The following is a 23,415-nucleotide window of genomic DNA, read 5'->3' on the forward strand; positions in this document are numbered from 1 at the left end:
AGGAGCCTGATGGGCTACAGTCCATAGTTTACTTACTCTAAAACTTTTGCTGTAACAAATTGACATGAACCTAAGGGCTTAAAACAATACACAGTTATTATCTTACAGTTATGCGTATGAGAAGGCCTAAATGAAACTCATTGGGCTATAAATCAAGGTATTGGCAGAGTTGTGTTCCTTCTGGGGAGTCTAGGGGAGAATTGGCTTCCTCACCTTTTCTGGATTCTAGAAGCTGCCTGCCTTCTTAGGCTTACGTTCTCCTCCTCTGGCTCAAAGCCAGCAGCAGGCCTGCATCTTCACATCGCTGGCTCTTGCATCTGCTTCCATTGCCACATCACCTTTTCTGACCCTCCAGCTTCCTTCCATCTTCCACTTATAAGGACCCTTGTGATTGCATTAGGCCATCCCGGATCATCCAGGATAATCTCCTTACCCCAAGATCCTGAACTTTAGCGCATCTGCACGGTACCTTTTGCCATGTAAGGTTACATACATACAGGTTCTGGGGGTGAGGAGATGGACGTCTTTGGGAAGGGGGCATTATTCTGCCTCCCACAATCCCCTATGAGCTGACTTGGAGGCAGGAGAAGAAAATAGACATCTTAGAATCAAACAGGCCTGGATTTGAACTGTATCTCCGCTTGCTGGCCGTATAACTTGAGGGAACTTTCTTTACTTTTCTGAACCTTTTCTCTTATTTTCAAAATGAGTGCAATAATCCATTACTTGCCTCACAGATTTGCTAAGAGTGTAATTAGGCAACTATTTTATAACTTACGGGTTTTCTTCAATCCTTTTTTGGGTAAAGTCCCTAATGGGGGATATGACACGGAGCTGAGTAGTGGCTCCTGTCCTCTCTGTTTCCCCCTTGTTCTCTGCCATCACCTGGAAGCCTTCCTAGCCAGACAGGATGAGCTGGAGGCTTTCCTTCACCAAATGTCACAGCTTAATCCACTCATGAGCACTCCTTCTTAGTCTCTGGAAGACTGAGAGCAGTCAGAGTACAGGATGGGGAAGGGCACAGTCATCCTCTGGACCAAGTGCAGTGTGCTCAGGTTTTCTGGACTTTCTTCTATTGGCCTCTGCCAGACATCCCTCCCCTTGGTGTCCCTACAGGTTGGTGGGTACATTTCCTAACTTATAGCTTGGCTTTGTTTCCTGCCTCCCTTCCTCTGTTACACTGGGGTTACTGGTCTTAAGATGAGGAGACGCTGTAGAAAGGACTCAGACAAACCTGAGGTTGAACCCCGCATGGTCACATCCCAGAGGTTAACTTGAGCTGTGGGTTTACGGTTTGTCATCCTCAGCACCCCAGCCTGAAAACAGAGGTGGTAACATCTGCCAGGGAGGCTGCTGAAAGCAGGATGCAAAGTGTGGAAATAAACGGTGTGAGCATAGACCCTGACATATGGCAGGTTTTCAATAAAAGTCAGATCCCCCTCCTCTAGAAGACACTGGGGATGAGGAGGAAAATAAAGTCAGTAACTCAGTGGGCACGCAAGATGTGTGATGGATCAATGTGGAACGATTAGTTGTCCAAGCTTGCATGGAACACAGGATTCACACTCAAAAATCTAGACTCTTCTACCTATACCAGGTTCCTGCTTTTCTCTCCCCTTTCCAGTGGGAACTTTTCAGCCAGCTTTCTTGTGGGGAGCAGTAAAGGATACTGGTTGAGATGCAGATTCTGGCACCAGACTACTGTGTTTCAGTCCAAAGTGGGATCATTTACCAGTTGTGACCCTAGACAAGTTACTTATCTCCCTGAGACTCAGTTTCCTCACTTGAAAAAATGGCTAAAATAGTATGCATCTCAAAGGTCTCCATGAGCCTTACAAGAGTAATGACATGTAAAGTGCCTACAGTGGTCCTTGGCATGTAGCAAACTCTATAAGTGGGAATTATTCTTACGTTTTCTAGCTTCTGCACAGAGAGGACTCTTTCCTTCCTCCTTCTATGCCACTCCCTCCTAGTCTTGACAACTGCCTGGCCCTTTCTCCCAGTGAAAAGGGGTTACTTGGAAAGTAGTGAGGTCTCCAACAGCAGCAGTATTCAAGCAAAGCCAGAGAGAGACTGTCTCCTTAAGATGTGAGAGCAGATGCAGGCATCCAGCATGAGGACTGACCTCCAAAGTTTCATCTAACTCAGATTCTTGAATTCTCTATTTCTATGGGTTTGCTTGTCTTCGTTGGTCACACAAAAAGCTAGACTCCTTGAGACCCCATGGACTATAGCCAGTTAGGCTCTTCTGTCTATGGAATTCTCCAGGCAAGAATACTGCAGTGGGTTGCCATTTCCTTCTCTAGGGGATCTACTTCACCCAGGGACAGAACCCAGGTCTCCTTCATTGCAGGCAGATTCTTTACTGTCTGAGCCACCAGGAAAGACCTTTCTAAGGGTTTAGTCACCATGAATAGTTTTGGAGCTTTAGAATAAGTCTCCATGTGGTCTCCAACATGAAATTTCCTTGCTTGGAATGTTCTGAAAACAGTATTTCACAGAAATGGGAGCAGGTTTTGTTAAAAATACACTTGCACTGCATCCCGGAGTCTGGGACTCCTAGAACCGTGAGGTTGGGTGCTGAAGGGACAGCTTGTAGCCCTGGAAGAGGTGGGGGTGGGGGGTGCAAGAGGAGGCACTCACGCTCCCAGTTGGGTCCCCATCCAGCCCGATATGGCATGTCTGAACTTGCTCGAAGAGGGAGAGTTGGCAGCTGGCAATTCTGAAAGAGCAGCTGGGACCACCATGTCCCTGGAGACTCTTAAGACCCTCTGCCTGATAATGATCAGGGAGAAATGAGCCTGGGTATCCAGGGAAGGCACATGGCACCTGGCTTTGAAGGGGGTTAGAGGGAACCCACAGCAGAGAGACCCCCGGACCCCATGCCCTTCACCCCGGCCATAGTCAGAGGAAGCCTGGGACTGCCAGGGTGCAAATTCCTAGCTCAGCAAGGGTAGGCTGCATCCAGGGGTCATGGCAGGTGGCCCTGGAATGGGGAATATTTGTGTAGGTGACTGACAGGAGTGTGTGCAGTGTGTGTGAAATGATCTGTCTCTTTGTGTGTCTTTTTCTGGGGCATGTTGCTATTTAAGCTCCCGCCTACCAATATTTCTGGGGTGGATTTGTGTGTGGGCGCTCTGTCGGGGTTGTGTGTGTCGGAGTCACCTTGTGAGTCTGTCTTTGGTATAAGGGCATGAAAAATCTCTTTGTTGTGGGGTTACTGCAGGAGTCAGCCTCGTGAACATGTGTGAGTCACTGGTTCACGTGTAAGAGTGTATTTCTCTTGTCTGTCGGCGTGAATGCGGTCCAAGCACATCCCTCCTGCCCCGCGGTTTCATCCTTCCTGATGTGCGGCCCTGCCCGGTATAGGATGTGCGTGTGTTTGTCTCCTTCCCCTGGAGAATGTCAGCTCCCGGAGGGCAGGACTCCATCTATTCTGTTCACTGTGCTGTCGCCAGTGCCCAAAACGTGCTCGGCACCAGCGGGGCACTCAGTGTAACAGCACCGAGTGAATGAATGCAGTATCCAATGTGTGGGCGTCTCTCTGGTTGTGCAATCCATCTCGGGTGATGCTGTCTGCGCCCTGGGCTGGGTGACTGAGAATTTCTGGCTTGTGTCTATGTGTGTGTGTGTATGTGTGTGTGATTGATTAGGAATATACACAAGCATGTATGTGTGTGCAAAATTACCAACGATGTGCGTGAAAGAGACTAAGTGTGTCTGGGGAGCGTGTGTGTAACCGACTCTCGGGTACGCCGGCATGTTTGTGCATCTCTCACGTGTTTGTATGGCGTAATTGTCTGCTGTGCTAATACCAACCTACGTGTGCTTGGCAGTGTGTGCGTGCCCGAGGTTCGCACCCCTCGCTCTCCTCGCGCCCTGCGCTCGGCCTGGGGGCGGGGAGTGGGGGTGCGGCGAGGGCACTGCGGTTGGGCTGCCCGCCCTCGGCGCTGCGGCGAGGGCACGTCACGGTCCCTCCACGCCCTCGCCGCGGTCCCCGCCTCCCGGTCCTTTGTAGCCGGCCGTGGTGCTCTTCGACAGCCGCCCGGAGGCCCCGCCCCAGCCCCGCCCCGGCCCCGCCCCGGCCCGCCCCTGCCCGGGCCGCAGTCGCGCCTGGGCAGCGGCGGGCCCGCACCGAGCGCGGAGCGCGGAGCGCGGCGCACGGTGGTGGCCAGGGCCGCGGGCGGGCGGGGGGGGCGCGGTCGGGCAGCCGGCCTTGGACCGGTATGGCGGACCGGCGGCGCGCGTGGAACACGGAGGATGACCTGCCCGTGTACCTGGCGCGGCCGGGCAGCGCGGCGCAGACCCCGCGCCAGAAGTACGGCGGCATGTTCGCCGCGGTGGAGGGCGCCTACGAGAATAAGACCATCGACTTCGACGCGTACAGCGTGGGCCGCCGCGGCTCGGCGCGCACGCCGCGTAGTGCTGGCCGGCTTGATGCGGTCGGCCTGCCGGGGCCCGGCGGCAGCGAGGACACGGCCAGCGACGTGAGCGAGCCCTCGGGCTCGGCCGTCAGCTCGCCGGGCGAGCGCGACGACAGACCGCCCGCGCTGCGCATCCGCTGCCCCGCGCCCCGCGACCTGCCACTCGGCCGGGACAATGGCCAGGTACCCTCGGGGCGCGCGTGGGCCGGACGGAGGGGGCGGGGCCCTAGGGGCGCGGGGCGTGGGGCCGCCCGGAGGCAGTGCCCAGGGGCCGGAGTGCCGGGGCCCGCTGCCCCCGGGCTTGGGAGAGCGCCCAAGGCCCCTCCCCCACTCTATCGTACAGCAGGTTTGGAGAGGAATGGCCACTCGGTCAGGGTTGGCCAGCATAGTCCATGAGACTCCAGAGGGTCTTTCGAGATCCGGTCCCCTGCTCCTCCTCTGCAGAAAGGGAGAGACCGAGATTCTGAGAAGGGAAGTAAGTTGGCTAAAGCCGCCACATGGTCCCTTAGAGCGCAGAGGGCCCTCTGGGGTCAATTTTATCCGAAGGGCCCCATTCTCTGCTTTAAGAAGACGAGTAGCTCGTTCCGCATTCATCCCTTCACTTATTCACTCACTCACGAGGAATTATACAGCACCTCCTATGTCACTGCCGCGGGGAGAGGTTTAATGAAATGCCTCTGGTTACACGGCTTAAAGCTTAAACCTTTCTTGAGTGCTCCCTCTGTGTTTTCTGGGGGGAAGGATTTGGTTAAAGATTGAGATCGTCGGGCAGATAGACCTGGAAACCGCGAGCCGCAATCACCCGACCCCTTCAGAGAATGTTTCTGAGTCCCGCACGACGCCAGTGTGCTCGCTTCACAGAGCAAGTTGGAGACAGAGCAGGGATTTGAACCGGGGTCAGTAGACTTGGAGGTTTTTCTCCTCGTGAAAGGGGGGGCAACATCAGGGAGAGGGAACGCCAGGCCTTGGGCCCTATGGCTCATCTCCCTCTAGCTGGTGGTCACCAGAGCCGCTGGGGGAAGATGGATGGATAGACGACCCAGCTATGGGATATATGGTCAGGTGCTTGGAGCACCTGGTGCAAGTGGAGCACCGACGGCCGAGAGCCATCGCCTCACCCCAGAACTCCATGTCTGAGCACTGCCCAGGTCCCAGGCTACTATGGGTGCTGGGGACCCTTTTTGGCACTCCAGCCCCACCCCAGGCCAGGGTGGGCGCGACAGACTCACTGTGAAAATGAAATCAGTTAATGACGCCAGGTAGCGAGCATTCAATAAACATTCGTCGTGTATTATGAGTTTTATCATTATCATTTTTATGAACCCTTCTCCCCTTAAATGTTATGATAGGCATACAGTGAGGGAGCCGCAGTTTGATCTGGACAGAAATCTGGGGGGGGGGGCGCTTCCTAGACTAATGGGGGCTGGGCCGACCTGTGGCTGCTCTGACCCAGTAGTGGGTCTCCTCCAGCCCCCATTCTTACACCCTCGCTTTTCTGTCTGGGGAGCTCGGGAACTCTCCTTGGTCCTGAATCTGGAGCCTCGCGGAAGGTCTACAGTGCGCTGGAGTGGGGGCGGGAGCGGGGCGAGAGGGTCCCGTCTCCCTGTCCGTATCCCTTTTCTATCTCTCCCTCCCCGCCTCCTTCCCTGCTGTCCGACCTCATTTGCGATCCAGGATTAAGAGCCTGAGAGGGAGGCTTCGGGGGCCGCGGACCTAGAAACCGGGGCCAATACGGGAGAACTGTGGTTTGCAGTCAGGGCTGTGCGTCCTCTTGAGCCTTAGCTTCTTCATCTGTGAAATGGGGGTGGCATCTCCCAGCTTCTCTCATGGCGTGGTGGAGTATCAGGGAGTCGAGAGAGCTTTGTGCACAGCCGGGAGCTGTGGAAAAGCGTCCATCAGGAGCTGTGGTCAATGTCACCAACGCCAGCATCGGTCCTGGGCTCGGCCCCAGACGGCTCTGCAGCCGCGCCTCGGCCCTTGGGGACGCTGGTCGCTTCCTCTTCCACTGCTCCTTCCTCTCCCCCTCTAGCCCGCTCCCCTTTCTCCATGGTTTCTGGACAAAAGGCAGCGCCTCGGGCGCGCCAAGGACCCCAGAAGCACTCGAGGTTCGGGACCGCGAAGCCAAGGGGCTCGCGGTCTCCCCTGGGGGAGCGTTTTACTCTTCGCGGGCCGAGCGGCCACGGGGTTCGGGTCTCGGAGCCGGCGGGCCTCGCTGCTCCTGCGCGTTGCAGAGGATACCCGGGCCCTCCCTCCCACTCATAAACCTCTTTCCTGGGGAGGGAGGAGGGGTTTCGATGGCGCAGGCGCAGCGTCTGCCAAGGCCCAGGGCTGAGCGAATGCGGCGCTTTGTACCCGGGAAGTCCACTCGGGAGCTGAGGTCTGTTTGGCCAATAGCGAACCCGCGCCCCACCCCTCGAGTTCTCGACCCCACCCCTGGAGCTATCCTGCCCAGACTGGGCCCTGGGGACTCCCTGGTTCGTGGAGGTTCGTGGAATCTAGCATTTAGCAACAACGAGGAAGGGAATATAGAGTGGGGGGAGAGGGAGACCCCAATTTCCGGTCAGCAGCAAGAATTTAGGACCCAGCTCAGAGCCGAGGCTGAATGAATGAATGTAGGAGAATAACCTCCAGACTAGGTACGCCAGAACCTGGCTTCCAGATACTGCTCTGCTGCAGCTAACGTGCTTTATATCCGAGAGATATTGTCCCTGTGTGTCAGCCTCAATTCACAGGTGTCAACCTGTGAAATGGGAAGCTTATGGCCTAGTGTTCCTGGAATACTAAACTGTTTCTCTTTTGTGAACATACAATCCCATCTTCATTTTAAGGCACAGGCATCTCTGGTCTCCATCCTGGACTGGCGGACTGGCTCCCAGGTGGCGATGGAGGTAAGGGCTTCAGGCCCTAACCTGAGAAGTGGGGGGGGCAGAGGGGGGGTGGAGGGCTTTAGCAGGCCTAGTGCACCCTTCCTCTGGGTGGCAGCTTGACGTATACAAGATGGGGTCTTTTAACAGAGCCTGAGCGCGGGGTTTGAGTTTTGTAGGCGGAAAGTGACAAGGTTGGCATTTTAATCTGCCTGGAGATTTGGGGGCACCTGCTAGTGTTATGGGGGCTTGCTAGGGCTCTCCTTTTTCTTTCTTTTGTCAAGTTTATTAAGTCATGCCCAAGCCTGCTCCTCACCTCTTCCCAAAGCACCATCTGGACTATGGGTGCTGGGGTTGGTGTTCACTCTCCACTGGGAACCAGGACTTCCTTCTCCCCCTCCTGACCCCTAGCCTACCCCGGGGGGCTCAGGGATCTTAGTGATAATGGTCTGGCTCTGAAATCAGCAATCACTGTCTGGTAGACAGGCTCTGGGGATGACCCGGTGGCCCCAATGGCAGGGGGCTGTGTGATGTGAAGGGGGTGGGCTGCAGACGGTAGAGCAGGTCAGCCACTAATTAGGGCCTTGTCTTTGGGGGCCCCTGCTGCTGCAGGGAGGATCCTGCTGAGTCCCCAAAGAGACGGGTTCAGTAATGGGGGTGGGAGGGGTGGCAGAGAAAAGCTTCGTGGAAAAGCCATTAGAGATGAGTCTGGTAGAGGAGGTAAGATATTCCGAGAGAGGGCACAGTTTGAATAAAGGCTTGGACTTGGGGCTGGATATGTGCTTGAGCCGTGCAGCGAGTGGCGCAGCAGACAAACGAAGGCTGTGGAATGAGAGGTCAAAGGCGGGAGGGTTGCTGGACCGTATCCTCAGACACTCCAGCAGCCGAGGGATGGGGAGGGGGGTTCTGGGCATCCGGCCGACATTCCCTCCCCCACACAGATGTTACGGGAGCCCCCTCCGCCCCCCATGCGGGACCGCACACCTGTGGCGCTGCCCATGGTCTCCGCCTGCGCATCCGAAGTCCATCTCTGGCTTTCAAAAGAGCCCTGAAAAAACCAGACCTACCCAATCGCGAGAGCGAGGCCGGGGCCCAGCCGAGGGCGTGTGCGCGGGGCGGGGGTCGGCGGGGCTGGTTGGTTGGGGGGGCGGGGGGCGGAGTGCGGGGAAGGGGGTGATCGGAAGGGAAGCGCTTCCTGGTTCGAGGCGACAGGGGCGAATCGGGCTGGGCTCCGCGCCGCCGGGAGGAGCTGTCTGTCTGCAGCCCCCTCCTCCCGCCCTCGTCCCGCCCTCCTCGCGGAGCCGGGCGGTGCTGGCAGCCAGAGCGGCGGCGGCGGGCGAGCGGGCCGAGCAGCCGCGGGCAGCCGAGCCTCCGTGCCTCTCGTCACTGGGCCGGGGCCTTTGTCGCCGCGCCCGCGGGAAGCGGGACCGAGAGACAGCCGCACCGAGCGAAAGCCAGCCCCACAAAGTCCCCCGGCCGGGCCGAGGGCGCCAGAGGTGGGGAGGGGGGCCATGTCTTACCAGGGCAAGAAGAGCATCCCGCACATCACGGTAAGCCGGGTCCCCGCCCGCCGAGCCCCGCCGGTCTCGGTGCAGTGGGGGGTGGGCGCCGCCGACGATCGGCCGGGGTCCGCAGGGGCGGCCGGCCAGGCGTCCTGCGGCGCGGCGGGCGGGGCGGGGCCGGGCTCGGCTCTGGAGCCCCCTCCCCCAGCCTCTGGGGACAATGGGGGGGAGGGGGAGCCCCGCTTGGCGGGGCGGGGCTGGAGCCTCGGGTCCCTCTCCCCGCGGGCTTGCAGCCGCCTCCCCCGCGGCCACCGCCCCCCGCCCCCTTCGCCAAGGGATGTGCCAGAGGACGGCGCGGACTGCGAGGATGCGGAGCTGAACAAAAGAGGGAGCGGTGCGGGGGTCCCAGCCCCCTCCTTCCTTGTCCTGGAGCTGAGACTCCAGCTCGGGGATAGAAGCGGGGGCTTTGCACCGTCCAGCTCTGGCCTCTCGCGGCGGCGTTCCTTGCCTGCTAAGGAGGGGAAAGGGTCGACTATGCCCCCCACTTCCCGCCCAGACTGGTGGAGTGGAAGTCTGGACCTGGAGACAAGCGCCATGATGGAGGAGCCCCTCCCTGTCCTCACGGCAGCTAAAAATAACCTAATGGAGAGACTCTGGGGGGGCTGTGGCCCTGGAAGGGTTAACACTGGGGTAGGGGGGTTAGGAATGGCGGTGGGGGCTGAGCCGTCCTCTGGGTCCCAGGGTGTGGCCGGAAACAAAGGATCCCAGGTCTTTCGGCTTTGTCTGAGGGTGGGGAGCTGAAGGCACAGCGGGGCCCGGAGACCTGGCCTCCATCCTCGTTGCCTGCCGGGCTCTAGAACTGAACCACACCGTTCCTGAGGGATGTGGACCTCGGGTGCTGGGGAAAACCATGGGCCTTGGGTGGCTGGTATCTGAGCAGTCAGGTAGATGGCCTGCTGGAATTCCATCTCCATGGAATCCTCCAGAAGATGCTTGAGGTTTGAGACAGGAAACCTCTAGCATCCTCCTTTATCCAGAAGGGATAAAAGCTCAGGGATGGCCCCAAAGCACCTTGGAGAGGGCCACATTGGGTAAGGGGAAAGGAACTGATGTTACCCACTTATCTGCCCAGTGTATTGTGGATCTTGTTTTATTGAATCTTCTCAATAAGCCTTCTGAAGGAGGCATTGTCCACCTAAAGCTCTCAGAGGCTGGAGCACTGGGGCACAATTGAGAGAAAGGTTGGGAAGGGGCTGGCCCCCTTGCCTCTCCAGAAGAGCCCTGCCTCCTGCCCAACTCTGGACTGAGTCTTCCCTAAGAAAACTCCTCCTTGGTCTAGCTTCAGGTCTTGTCAGCCGACCTTTGCTGAGTCACATCCAGAGATGTGACCCCTGAAGATGAGGGCCACCTCTTAGCCATCCCTCATCCTTGCTCAGAGACTCAGAGGTATACGTGACCAATCCCTTAATGCTGTAGCTGGCTAAGAATCCACTGGAGGGATGTGGTTGCCCCGGGGCCAGGCAGTGTGGGAGGAATGTGTGGAGTATTTGTAGGAGCCAGTCCCACCTTCTGGACTCTGACACTGCTCTCAAGGGGTCTGAGGCAGGAGATGGAGGTGATGCAGTGATTGATGAGTTTGAAGGCCTGGGTACCATTGTGGCTGTGGACCAGAGCAGATCTGTAACCTGTACTGTACTGTACTGTAACCTGTACTGCACCTGTACTGTACTGTAACCTGTACCCCCGTTTCCACGAAGGAAGTTTAGCAAGATGGTCTTTGAGGTGGGTCTATGGGAGCAGTGCCTTGAGTTGTATGGCTCTGTCTACACAACCGCAGTAGTCTCCCTGCCTGCTGGCTGTGGCCCTCTGGAGTGGAGCTGAACTAGCCGGGCTTTTGTACCAAATGGACCTGGGTGTTCAGCCCTGCTCTGCCTCCTTTCTGAGCCTTGGGGCTCTGCTATCCAAAGTGCGCCAAGCCCTGGCCATTTCACAGAACCCTGGAGCATTCATTCGAGAGGACTCTGGCAAAGGGCTTAGTGTTTGGTGGGCACACAGCAAGGGCTTCAGAACTTCTTTAGTCCTTTGCGCGAAGCAGGCAGTCAACCTGTGTGTCAAAGAGAGTCAGACAGAGTGGCTCTGACAGCTCCAGTAGTGTGGGGAGGAGAGATGCTGAAAATGACCCTTATTTCCTGGAAAAGTTGCCCTTGACAAGGCATTTGTGTTTGATGTAGTCCACATAGTCCGCTCCTGGAGTAGGACATGGCAGCCCACCCCAATATTCTTGCCTGGAAAATTCCATGGACAGAGGAGCCTGGCAGGCTGCAGTCCACGGGGTCGCAAAGAGTCGGACACGACTGAGCCACTGAGCTTATAGTCCACTCCAGCTAGAAAGCTGTGTGGTTTAGAGGAGAAGCCAGAGAGGATGGACTTGGATGGAGCTCCTTTGTAGGACCCCACAGCTTCTTGAGAACCTTTTGCTAATAATGCACAAGAAGTGACAAGAACTGGAATGCCATTCAGTGAGTGGACGGGCGTTGTGGCTTTTCACTTGCTGCTCCCTTAACCTGTTCAATAGTACTCAGTTCCTAGGTTAATAATATTAGTAATAGGATCTAGTCTGTTTCGTGCGCCTTCTGTGTGCTAAGGAAAGTGGACATGAGATGGGCGTGTCCTTCACCTTTCCAGAGTTGAGTAAAGACATTTCAGCCTTAAATGGCAACAAAGTGTGTGTGTGTAGGGAGGGCGGGGGTTGTTATAAGGGAAATACAGGAGGCTTGAGGGGACCACCACAGTTCTGGGAAGGGGAGGGATTTAGGGAGGAGGGAGGGGATTCTCTGAGAGTCGAGGGAGGCCCTGAGGCCAAAGAGTGTGACCCCTTGGAGAAACTGAAGGGAAGTCAGCATTGTGGAGCCTGACCTCTGCATCCAGGCGCGGCTTCTCTGTGCAGTTAGCCCAAACCTTGGAGACAGGTAAGATGTTTTTGGCAGCCACGGTGTGTGTGTGGCCTGGAGCAAGACCAAGTGTTGGGGGTGGGGAGGCTGTCAAAAGGACCAAGATACATCCTTAAGTCCCCTTGATATTGGGTCTCTGCCCCCTTGAGCCTCAGCTCGCTCGTCTGAACAGAGGGGATAAGGTCGCAGCTTTGGCAGTGAGATCAGAGCTAGGAGAGGCGTGAGCAGAGGAGGAGAAGGACCGCCCCAGGCAGGGCGCAGTGGGGACAGAAGCCAGGGGCAGCTGAGCCACAGAAACCCTCTCCTACTCATGCCGACTCCGGCGTCTTTCCCTCTATTCCTCGCCTCTGCCTTCTTCTGAGATACTAGGGTAGCCTGATAGAGAAGAGGGGAAAAAAAAATCGAAACACTTGGCTTCAGCCCCCCAGGATTGTTTAAAATATTAATAAAGCTCCCTTTCACGTGTGGCTTTTTAAAAAATTAATGGCGCAGCCGGGATTAATTTAAAGCGGGTTTTTGGTGCCCACTTGGGTGGTTAAGTGAGTAGGGCATCCTGGGCGTGGCTCTGAACAAACAAAGGCTGGTGGCCCTGCAGATGCGCTGTGTCCCCATGGAGCTACCGAAGGGGAGGCAGGAGTGTCCACTGAGATGGTTCAATAATTATTACCAATAAGACTTCATGGGTATTGACCGTTTGTGATTTTTGCAGATAATTATGGTATTCAAAAGGATTTCAAAAGAAAAGGATTTGTGTGATCTCTAACTGAGTTTTTGAGGAAGGCAACCTGTTTCTCAAAGAGTAAACTGAGATTACAGAGTCTTAAAAGCTTCTTCGGTGGCCTGTGGAGAAATGAAGAGGTCCATTCAAGCAGGGAAGAGTAGATAGTCTGGTCTGCTTGCTAAAATAGTCACCATCTGATTGAAATCTTTGTGTGTGTGTGTTAAGTCAAACATTCAAGATGAGATGAGCAGGGAAGAAAGTGATCATTAAATAAAAAGTGCATCAGACTCAATTACCTAATAGACAGATGTGCAAAAAGCTTGTTACTTCCCAAAGATGGTGTTCAGCCTACCTTTAATTATGTGGTTTATCTTGGTGCCTTTTTATGCAAAGAATTTGAGATGCCTACAGGAATTTGTCATGCATCTAGTGAAATCGGAGGGAAGCAGAATAGCAGGACTGAGACTCAAGGAAGAGCAGAGACCAAACCTGCCAGTGATCTGGCCCACAAGAGGAGTACTAGCAGACATCTGGTTCTGAATCTGGTTCTGAATCGGGGCTTCTGTCATCTGGGGCAGAGAAGCAGACAGTCTCAGCTTGGTCAAGTTCATGATCAGACAAGGAGTAGTTGGCCATATTCTTTGGGGTAAAATTATTTTAAATTAGATTCTTAAAAAGTGTATCAGAGAGCATGCAAGTGATACTGTGTTGTGACATCTTCTGTAACATAACCGTACACACTTAGCCCTGAGCGCCTGTGTTTTATAATGAACTTGGCCAAGACTGAGTATGTGAAAACACGTAGTATAATGTTTGTGAATGCACATAGTGAGTGACTAACAGATGACAGTTCCCTTCCCTCAACACAGGAGATGAAGATACGGAATGACAGGTAATCAGCGACTGTTAGCTGCAGACCTTCTCTGTTCCTTGAATTGTGCAAGATGCAATGGGTGGTTAGAAACATATTTTTCATGATCTTGACCTTTCCAGCTAAATGAAAAATTGCACATACCTGGAATGACTGCAAAATGACCAGAGGGTAATCTGTGGAATAGAGAACAGGTGTTAGAGGTATTCAGAGAAGGGAGGGCTCAGCTTTTGCCAGAAGCAATTGGAGTTGGTCTCTGGGGGCTTGGGGGATGGCATGAGCTAGGTGTTGAGGGGTTTGATTGGTGGAGACACAAGAAAAGCATGCAAGTCAGGTGGAACAGCATGGACAAGACCTGGCTGGAGAATGAATGGGATCAGCGGAGTGAGGATTTTATATAGCTGAATCCCAGGATGAGATAAATTTGAAATGGCTGGGGAGCTGGAGGATTCTACAAGGCTTTAGAAGTCAGGCAGAATGTGCCCAAAGTGACAGAAATAGCCCATGGGTTCTAAGTCTGGCTCAAATGCAAATGGGGTGTTTGATGTTGGACAACTCAGTTCTTCTTTGGGCTTCAGATTCCTTTACAGAATTGGAGTAGATAATTCAGCTCCAAGTTATAGGAAATTCTGAGTCTATTTTGAGGGTAATAGGAAGCCTCTGGAAGTTCTTGAGCTGAGAAGATGGTGATAAAGGCAGCATGGGAGAATGTGGATTCTGAAGCCAAAATCTCTGGGTTTGAATCCTAGCTATTCTGCTTACTTGCTGTGTAATTTTGGTAAGTCACTTAGTTTCTCTATGTAGCAAAGGGAAGCCTGGTGTGCTGCAGTCCATGCAGTCACAAAGAGTTGGACATGATTGACATGACTTAGCATGCACACATGTGTTTTATATTAATATCATACAGTATTCATAGAACCTTAGGGATTCAGTCCTAAGCAAATATTTGATTTATACAACATCAAAGCTGAGAAGAACCTTTTAAATTTAAAAAATTTTTCTGTGTTTGTACATTTAAGGTAGCAGAAAAGAGTGTTCGTGGCTTCTCCCACGCCCCCAGCCTCCCCTCTAGTGTAGGAGTTTTAAGTACCCTGTTCTTGCTTACCTCCAGTGGCAGGGAGATCACCATTTTGCACAGCAGCCTGCTTACTCCTGGACAGCTCTGTTGTTGGAAAGTCTTAATATGTAGAGGGAGAGTCTACCTTTTGCCCTCAGAATTTTTCACAGATTTCTTCCTCTTTCACAACGATATTCCTGGAGGCTCTGGAAGATATTTCTCAGCTACCTAGGACCTTCTCTTTTCCAAATTATTCCCAGTTCTTTAGTGGAATTTCTAAGTACAATATTTGGATTTTTCTTTCCTTTTTTTCCTCTCCCCCACCCCACCTTTTTATTTTTGCTGTTCTTTATTTCTGAGCATGGAGAACAAAATGGATTCAAAATAAAACTTTAGTTATTGGGCACCTTTTAAACTGATTTGGGCTTCCCAGGTAGTGCTAATGGTAAAGAACCCGCCTGCCAATGCAGGAGACATAAGAGACGTGGATTCAATCACTGAGTTGGGAAGGTCCCCTGGAGAAGGGAATGGCAACCCACTGCAGTATTCTTGCCTGGAGAATCCCATGGAGAGAGGAACCAGGTGGGCTGCAGTCCATAGGGTTGCAGAGTTGGACATGACTGAAGTGGCTTAGCATGCTTGCATACTTTATTAAATACTTTCTAGGGTCAGACTCCTTTGAAAAGCTGATACAAGCAATGGAAGCTTTTCCTGCTTCCTCAAAGACACAGACACAGAACATTCATCATAAGGCATTGGGCTTCATAGGCCAGTATTTAGTGTGTTGAGAGCTTTCACTTAAATAATCCTGTGAGTTGGGTGCTTTGATTAGCTCCACTAACGGAAAAAAAATAAAAACCTGGAACACAGAGATTAAGTTCTTACCACAGGTCACACATCTAACAACTTGTATGGGAGTAAGCTATAGTTTCTGGGGTGAAGGATCTCACAGTCTCATGGGTGAAATAGACAAACAAAAATGAGCCAAAAGATGAAGTGCTGTACAGTTGTGAAACGATGCTAGTAAGGAGTGCCAGCCCTATGCTATAGGAACTCCAAGAGTGAACACATGTTCCTGGAGGCAGAGCGCTGCACCTGACAAGGTGAGGTGGAAATCAGTGGGCAGAGCGGGTGTGGCAGCAAGTATAGGTAGCAGGTGCCATAGACAAAGGCACAGGGCTGTGAAAGTGCAGCTTAGAGAGCCAGGGTGCAGTGCAGTGCTAAACCACTTCAGTCGCATCCGACTCTATGCGACCCTATTGACTGTAGTCCTCCAGGCTCCTCTGTCCGTGGGATTCTCCAGGCAAGAATACTGGAGTGGGTTGCCATACCGTTCTCCAGGGGATCTTCCCGACCCAGAGAGCAAGCCCATGTCTATTAAATCTATCTGCATTGGCAGGAGGGCTCTTTACCATTAACGCCACCTGGGAAGCCTTAGATAACCAGGCTATAGTGTGAACAGACAAATATGGTGCAACGCTGGGAGAGGGCAGGGGTCAGACCAGGAAGAGCCTGGGAGGCTTGCTTTATCCTCCATGTGAGTACAAGCTGGAGAAAGGTTTAAGGAGAGGCACACCATGGTCAGTCCCATGAACAGAGGAGCCTGGCAGGCTACAGTCTATGGGCTCCCAAGAGTCAGACATGGCTGAATGACTCAGCACACACACGGCATGGTTGCATTTGTGTTTCAGAAAGGTCACTGGCTGTTTTGTGGAGGGGACAAGGCAGGCAGCAGGGAGACAGGGAAAAGGGCTGATCTGGAGCAGGTGCAGTGGGAGGTGGAGATCAGCAGGTAGGAATAAGGAATAGTTCTGGAATAGATGTTGGGTTTGGGGTGTGAGAGGTTAGAGAGAAGCTGAAAATGGAACTGGGTGTTTGAATGAGATTTATTTCCCCGGGTTGCAAGAACTTTAAAAGTCAGACACTAAGCTCTGTCCACACATCGGTTCATTTACTTTTTCAAAACGACTCGCTGCCTTATAGATAGAACACTGAAGTACAGAGAGGTAAGGAACAAGGGTAATAAGTGGGGGGCCCGCTTAGAACTCAGGCATTCTGGCCTCTACCCACCACGTCCTTTGCCTGCAGACAACACTGCTTCTTTGTTAAATGAGCATTAAATGAGATAATAACTGTGGAAGCACCTGACTCACAGGAGGCTTTATCAGTAATTGTTAGGTGAATGCATGAATGTATGTGTGCTCAGTTGCTTAGTCATGTCTGATTCTTTGTGATGCTGTAGCCCACCAGGCTCCTCTGTCCATGGCATTTTCCCAACAAGACTATTGAAGTGGGTTGCCATTTCCTTCTCCAGGGGATCTTCCTAAACCAGGGATCAGACCTGCATCTCTTGCGTCTCCGGCATTACAGGCAGATTCTTTACCACTGTGCTACCCAGGACATCTTTATTAGGTGAATAAGGCTTTGCATTTCCTGTCTTGCCACTGGAGAGCCCTTTCCAAGTTTCAGAGCCTTTAGTCTGCCTACTCCCTTTTGACCACACTCACAACAATCCTATCAGAAGGGCCGGTGAGATGCTGACGTTGGGAATGGGCTTGACATGTGTGATCTATTCTTGCTTGTTCACATTCTTCAAAGGAGGGAACTGAGGCACAGGTATCTTAACTAGGAACACTGGGGCAACTATCACAGGACATTGGGTTGTCACTTGGTAGGTGCCCAGTGGCACTAGGTTGAAATCTGTCTCCACTGTCTCTTGGCTGGGTGACCTTGAGCAGATTGCATCACTTCTCTGAGTTTGCTTATGTAGCAATAATACCTGCTTCTTAATGTGACTTCAGAATTAAAAACAGGAAAGAAAAAATGAATGAGAAATGAAAATCCGTGTAATGGGACTGGTGCTTAGTATGTACTCAGGAATGTAATTTTCTTAAAGGCAAAGGATTTCTGTCCAGATTGCTTTATATAAGATAAAAAGCAGAGACACGGAAGTGTAGAAATAGGTCTCCACATACTTACAGATTTGTCCGGCCTCTCCCTTCTGTAGGAAGCCTGAAGACCTTGCCCACTCCTGGGGTCATGACAGAGCTGTGTTATTTTAAAACCAGATATTCAGTTCATCAGGGAGTATTTGCTGAATGTCTGTTAGGTACAGTGGAACTTGAGATCTCGCTGTTAAAATTGCAGTTGCCATGGAAATGGGCCTGAGCTCACAGAAAATCCTGCAGTCCCTGGAGACCACTGTATTTCTGATTCATGAAGGAGGGCGATGCTGCCGTGTCCTCTCCCCATGCAGGTGGAGAACAAATGTTTGTTCATTATATTCAGTCTCAGGCCTGTCCACTTCCAGGGTTGCTTTCCTGGAAAGTGTGGCAAAGGGCTGCTGGCTAACAGGCTGTCCCCTGAGGCAAAACCAAAGGCAAATGATTTTTGTGAATTAATAAGACCATACAGCTGCACTGGAGGTAGCGCTTGCTCCTGCAGGGAGGCTGGTTGGGACAACTGTGATCGGAGCCTAGAAGAAAGAGGGATCTGGTCATTAGGGGTAGGAACAGAGTCATGGGTTTATAAAGTATTTGAGCTAGAAAATCAGAGAGCAACTACTGGGGCTGTGACTCCTGGCACAAATTTTGGATGGTGTATCAGTTCACTTTGATTCCATAATACTGCATAACATACAACCCAGTCATTCTGTGGCTTACAACAAGAGTTATCTGTTGTTCTCAGGTCTGTGGGTGCCAGAGGCTTAGCTGGACTCAGCTAGACTTTTCTTCAGGTTTCTATTTGAATGAGGTGTGCTCCTCACAGCATCCCATTCTGGGACTCAGACTGAAGGAGGCATCATTCCTTGGGTCCTGCAGTTTTCATGGTGGAGGATGAACTCTCAGAGAAATTGAGCTGAAACCCAGCCTCCGCTTGAAGCTTATGCTCAGATTGGTGCACTCACATCCTCGCTCCGTCTGTTGGTCAAAGCGAGTCATGCAGGCACACCCACAGTCGGCGTGCCTGGGAGAGCCCTGCACCCACACTGGAGCATGGCAGGGGTGGGAGGGCAGGAATGAATGTGAAAGAAATAATCCAGTCTACCACAGAAGGTCTCCGCAAGAATGTCTGAGGTATTTGTTAATAACATAAATTCCTGGCCCATAAACTGGATCTGGCAATTGAAAATCTTGACATACGCACTAGGATTGGAATCCCAGTAGATTTGCAGCATTATCTAGGCTCTGGTGCCATGCTGTGAGTTGTACTTGCATGAGTGGAGGGCGTAGCTGCCTGTCCAGTTGAATGAGTTGCAAGCGTGAGTCAGTGACTTAATGTCAGTCAGTGGCTTGTAGAGTTTAAAGAACTTTCAGAACTCACCTTGACATTTCCTTGCCTTATGAGAAAGCAATTCTACCTACCCTCAATGCATGGACAAGCATGTCCCTTATCTTTTTGAGACTTGTTTTTGTGCTTGCCCTTCAGACACGAAGAGGTTCTTCATCTTTCAAGGAGTAATTTGTCATATATTTACTCTGAGCCCCTTCCCACTGATAAATCAGGCAGCCTGATCAGAATCTCTACGTACTTACAGCCTGTAAGTGGATGGAGTTGCCTTCTTTGTATAAAGCCAGTACCCCTATTTTTGGCACTCATCCACTGACAAAGTTAAAAGACGCTTGCTCTTTGGAAGGGAAGCTATGACCAACCTAGCCAGTGTATTAAAAAGCAGAGACACCACTTTGCCAACAAAGGCCCGTATAGTCAAAGCTATGGTTTTCCCAGTATTCATGTAATGATGTGAGAGTTGGGCCATAAAAAAAGGCTGAGCATAGAATTGATGCCTTTGAATTGTGGTGCTAAAGAAGACTCTTGAGAGTCATTTGGACTGCAAGGAGATCAAACCAGTCAATCCTAAAGGAAATCAATCCTGAATATTCATTGGAAGGACTGATGCTGAAGCTCCTATACGTTGGCCATTTGATGCTGAGAGCCAACTCATCAGAAAAGACCCCGATGCTGGGCAAGATGGAAGGCAAAAGGAGAAGAGGGCAGCAGAAATTGATGGTTATATAGCATTACCAACTCAATAGACATGAATTTGAGCAAACTCTGGGAGATGGTGAAGGACAGAGGAGCCTGACCTACTGCAGTCCATGGGGTTGCAAAGAGTCAAACGTGACTTCGAGACTGAACAACAACAAAATCCACTGACCCCAGATTCCAGTGTGTGAACTAGTGAAGCATGGCAGGAGAGGGGATGTGGGGTGTCACAGGCTGTCCCCCCAATTTCTTGAGTGGAATAATTAAAGTATTGAAATGGTGGCACTCGGTGACATGTACTTGAAACCAGCTATTACATACAATGTGAAGCATAATCCATCATTGTTTTTGTTCTGTGGGAAAATAAGGATTACAGATATGCTGTGATCTAAGAAAGAAAAGCAGTGAAGAACTCCATGGATGGGTGGGGTAGGAGGGAGCCAGATCTTCAGCATCAAAAAGTGAACGTGTTAGTTGCTTAGTCATGTCTGACTCTTTGTGACCCCATGGACTGTAGCCCACCAGGCTCCTCTGTCCATGGAATTCTCCAGGCAAGAATACTGGAGTGGATTACCATTTCCTTCTCCAGAGGATCTTCCAGACCCGGGGATAGAACCTGGGTTTCCAGCATTGCAGGCAGGTCCATTGTCATCTGAGCCTCCAGGGAAATCGCAATTCATCACAGGGTTTCAGGAAATCCGTTTCTAGGTGCCTAGTGGTGTTTCAGGACCATGGACAGCACACAGTACTGCTTTCCGGTCCTCATTGACTTCGTGGAACCTGAAAACTTCAGAACTGTGTCCGTATGTATACTGTTTTGCTGGAATCTTTCACTTCTCCACTTTTCTGCTTCATATCTGTGTGTGTGTGTTAAGTCACTTAAGTTGTGTCCAATTCTTTGCGACCTTATGGACTGTAGCCTGCCAAGCTCCTAGGTCCAAGGGATTTTCCAGGCAAAACTACTGGAGTGGGTTGCCATGCCCTCCTCCAACTTCACAAGCATCTTCAGAACCCAGCTCAGACATCCTCTCCTTGATGAAATAGTCGTTGCCTTTCTCTGTCTCTGTAACAGCAACTTTCACTCTAATGTTTTCCAGGTAGCAGCTAAACTAGTGACTTTGGGGTAAGTTGTTGGTTTGATGAGAGTGGAACCTCATTTTCCTTCTAAAGCTCCCCAGACCTTAATGAGTTTTCTGTTCCTCTAACTTTACTTTGGAAATGACAGACTTTATTCCCACCATGCAGGAAGGAGAACAGAATTCAGGGAGTCTTGATGCTTCCCTCAGGACAGTGATACACAAGATGCAGTGTGATCCAGACCTCCCTTTCTAACTGATGGTTGTTTATTTTGCTGTTGTGTGGGTAGAAATATTGGGAACTATAAAGGCTAATTTTCGTAAGTGGCATTCAACATGGTACTTGATGTTCATGAAGAGCGCAAAGGCATCCTGCCAACACCTGCTCTCTCCTCGCAGTTGGGGCTGGAAGGGAGATTAATGTTGGGTTTGGAGAAGAAAGCCTTCCATTCTCTGTGCTGCTCTTCTGCTCCCCATGATGTTTGGCTGTGGAGATGTGATGACTGCCCAGCACCAAGGTGTAGGCGGGCCCCACCTATATTGAACAACCTCACCTGTATTGAACAGGATTTGCACTAAGCAAGCTCCTGTTCCCAGGCAGCAGGGTTAGACTTTCAGAGGGTGTCAAAGCATAAGAGAGATTTCTGATCTGTCAGTCTGCTCTGTCCTCTTGTTTTCATTATTTCCCCCCAGCTTCCTCCCTTTCCTTCCTCCCTCTTTCCTTCATTTTCCTTCCCTCTTTGTCACTCCTTTATCTCACTCTTCTTTTCTCTCCTCACGCCCTTTGTCTTTTCAAACACCCTTTCTTTCCCTTCCCTCCTGGCTGTCACCTCTTCCCCTCCCACTCTGCAAACATTTGCTAAAACCTGTGTAAGGGCCCTGCATGGTCCCTGGGATTTGGAGATGAGTCACACAGAGCTCTTCTGGGAATGGGGGGGTATCCAGCCCAGCAGGAGACGGGCACGTGACCAATGACCATGAAGTGTGGTGAGCATTGTGGGGGAGGGGTGCACAAGGGGCAGGGGGGACACGGGGAAGCACCCCGAAGCCTGCGCTGGGTGGAGTCAGATACTACCAGAAAGACTTACCATGTCGAGAGTTTGGTATTTTGCTTTTCCACCTGGCATTTTATTGTCTAGCACTGTGGTTTAATCCTTTAAAATCACTGGGGAGGGACTTCTCTAGTGGTCCAGTGGTTAAGAGTCTGCCTGCCAGTGCAGGGGACACGGGTTTGATCCCTGGTCTGGGAATCTAGGATCTCACCGCAGCACAACTGCTGAAGCGAGCGTGCCCCTTGAGCCCGCGCTCTGCAATGAGAGAAGGAGCCCCACTCACCACAGCCACAGGAAGCTTGTGCATGCCAGCGAAGACCCATACCGCCGAAAAGAAAGAAAAATTCCGGGGGACATGTTAGTAGCTGAGTGTTGCGCCATTAGTGGTGTGGTATCTCAAAGAGTCGGACACGAGTGAGCAACTGAACTGAACTGATCTTGTCACTCATTCTGGTTTACCTCTTTGTGGATAATTCTTTGACCCTGTTTGGGATATTACCCTGAGGACAGGTTTCCAGCACTGAATTTCTAGGTCAAAAGTCAAGATCTGTGATACAATTTGTGAAATGGCTGAGGCATACCCTTACTAAGAAATCCCAGCTTGAAGGAAGCTGTGCAGATGATCAGTTTCTTTTCTCCCAGTTCTGCCCAGTTTGGGGATAATGTCTCAGTTCAGAAACTTTGGTGGGCTTGAACTCCTCCTTGGTGAAAGCCTTTTCATTGTCATCATCTCCACTGTGAGCAGCCCAGCCTCGCGTCTGCTCGTGGCGTTAGAGCCCCTGTGAGCCAGCACTTGCTCGCCTCTCCAGCGTCCTCACCCTGTGGTCTTATTTCAGCCGGAGGAAACCACTGGCCCTCGAGCGCTCTTGGCACTCCCTCACCCATGCCTGTCCCCTGCCATTCCCTCCCTCTACCATCTCTCTCTGTGTAAGCTGCTCAGTCGTGTCCGACTTTCTGCAACCCCACAGACAGTAGCCTGCCAGGATCCTACATCCATGGGCTTCTCCAAGCAAGAATCCTGGAGTGGATGGCCATTCCCTTCTCCATCTCTCTCCTCTGCCACATGGCTAATTCCTCCTCACTCTTCAAGCTCAGAATAAGCACGATTCTCCTGGAAGGGCTGGAGTGGAGGCCTTCTCTGCTCCTACCAGCCCTCTGTCCAAGCCTTTTCCACACTGAGGTCCAAAGGTCTGGTTATAATTCAGTCTCTCCCACTGGCCTGGGAATTCCTTAAGGGCAAGATTTTTTTTTTTTTAAGCTGCATGTACTCTTTTCCTAAGCAAATATTTATTGAGTGTAATTCCTGCTACAGAAAATGGCAAAGAATTAACAATGTGTAACCCTCCTGAGTATTCACCAGTGACTGGCCTGGGCAAAGTATTTTATATCCATACCCCCATGGGGTTCTCCAACAGCCCTATGAGGCAGGGACAATTATCCCTATTTTATAGATGAAGAAACTGAGGCTCAGACAGGTTAAGTCACATGGATAGCAAATGAGCAGGGATTGGAAGCTGCATCTGTCTAACTCTGAACGTTTTGTTCTTACACAACACTGATCCAAGGCCGTGAGCCATGATGAGAGTAAGTCTCTTTAGGTTACTGCTGTCAACGGGGATGGAGTGGGCAGTCTCTGACATACCCTTGCTGTTAGATTTTTGTTGAGTTTTTAATGAGGTATTTCATTTTCTTTCAGGGTATTTAAACAGTGAGTTTTGTACAGAGTTTGTCATTGTTCATATCTGCTGACTGTTTGCTCCTCTTGGTAATCCTGAGAGAGGCAGGGTATTGGTATTTTTCTTTTAAATGTGTGATTTTTATTAAACTCTTCAAAATTATGTGTCATAAAATTTACTGTTTGGAGGGAAGTACAGCTCTGTAGGGTTTTTCACTCCCATTTCCTGCATGAAG

At 51.6% G+C, this 23,415-nt stretch overlaps 1 protein-coding gene across 1 annotated transcript in view; it reads left to right on the forward strand.

Annotated features, from left to right (window-relative positions):
* The first annotated feature begins 4,226 nt into the window (after window positions 1-4,226).
* The window catches only part of CRMP1 (collapsin response mediator protein 1), a 63,215-nt gene continuing 44,026 nt past the window's right edge, over window positions 4,227-23,415 (forward strand). Inside the window, exon 1 of the mRNA XM_055434492.2 lies at window positions 4,227-4,607. Within this exon, the coding sequence (XP_055290467.1) occupies window positions 4,227-4,607 (381 nt within the window). The remainder of the gene's footprint in view (window positions 4,608-23,415) is intronic.

The sequence above is a fragment of the Moschus berezovskii genome, chromosome 5, assembly GCF_049115385.1.
Source record: "Moschus berezovskii isolate FMDL1 chromosome 5, NW_MosBer_1.0, whole genome shotgun sequence".
NCBI lineage: Eukaryota > Metazoa > Chordata > Mammalia > Artiodactyla > Moschidae > Moschus > Moschus berezovskii.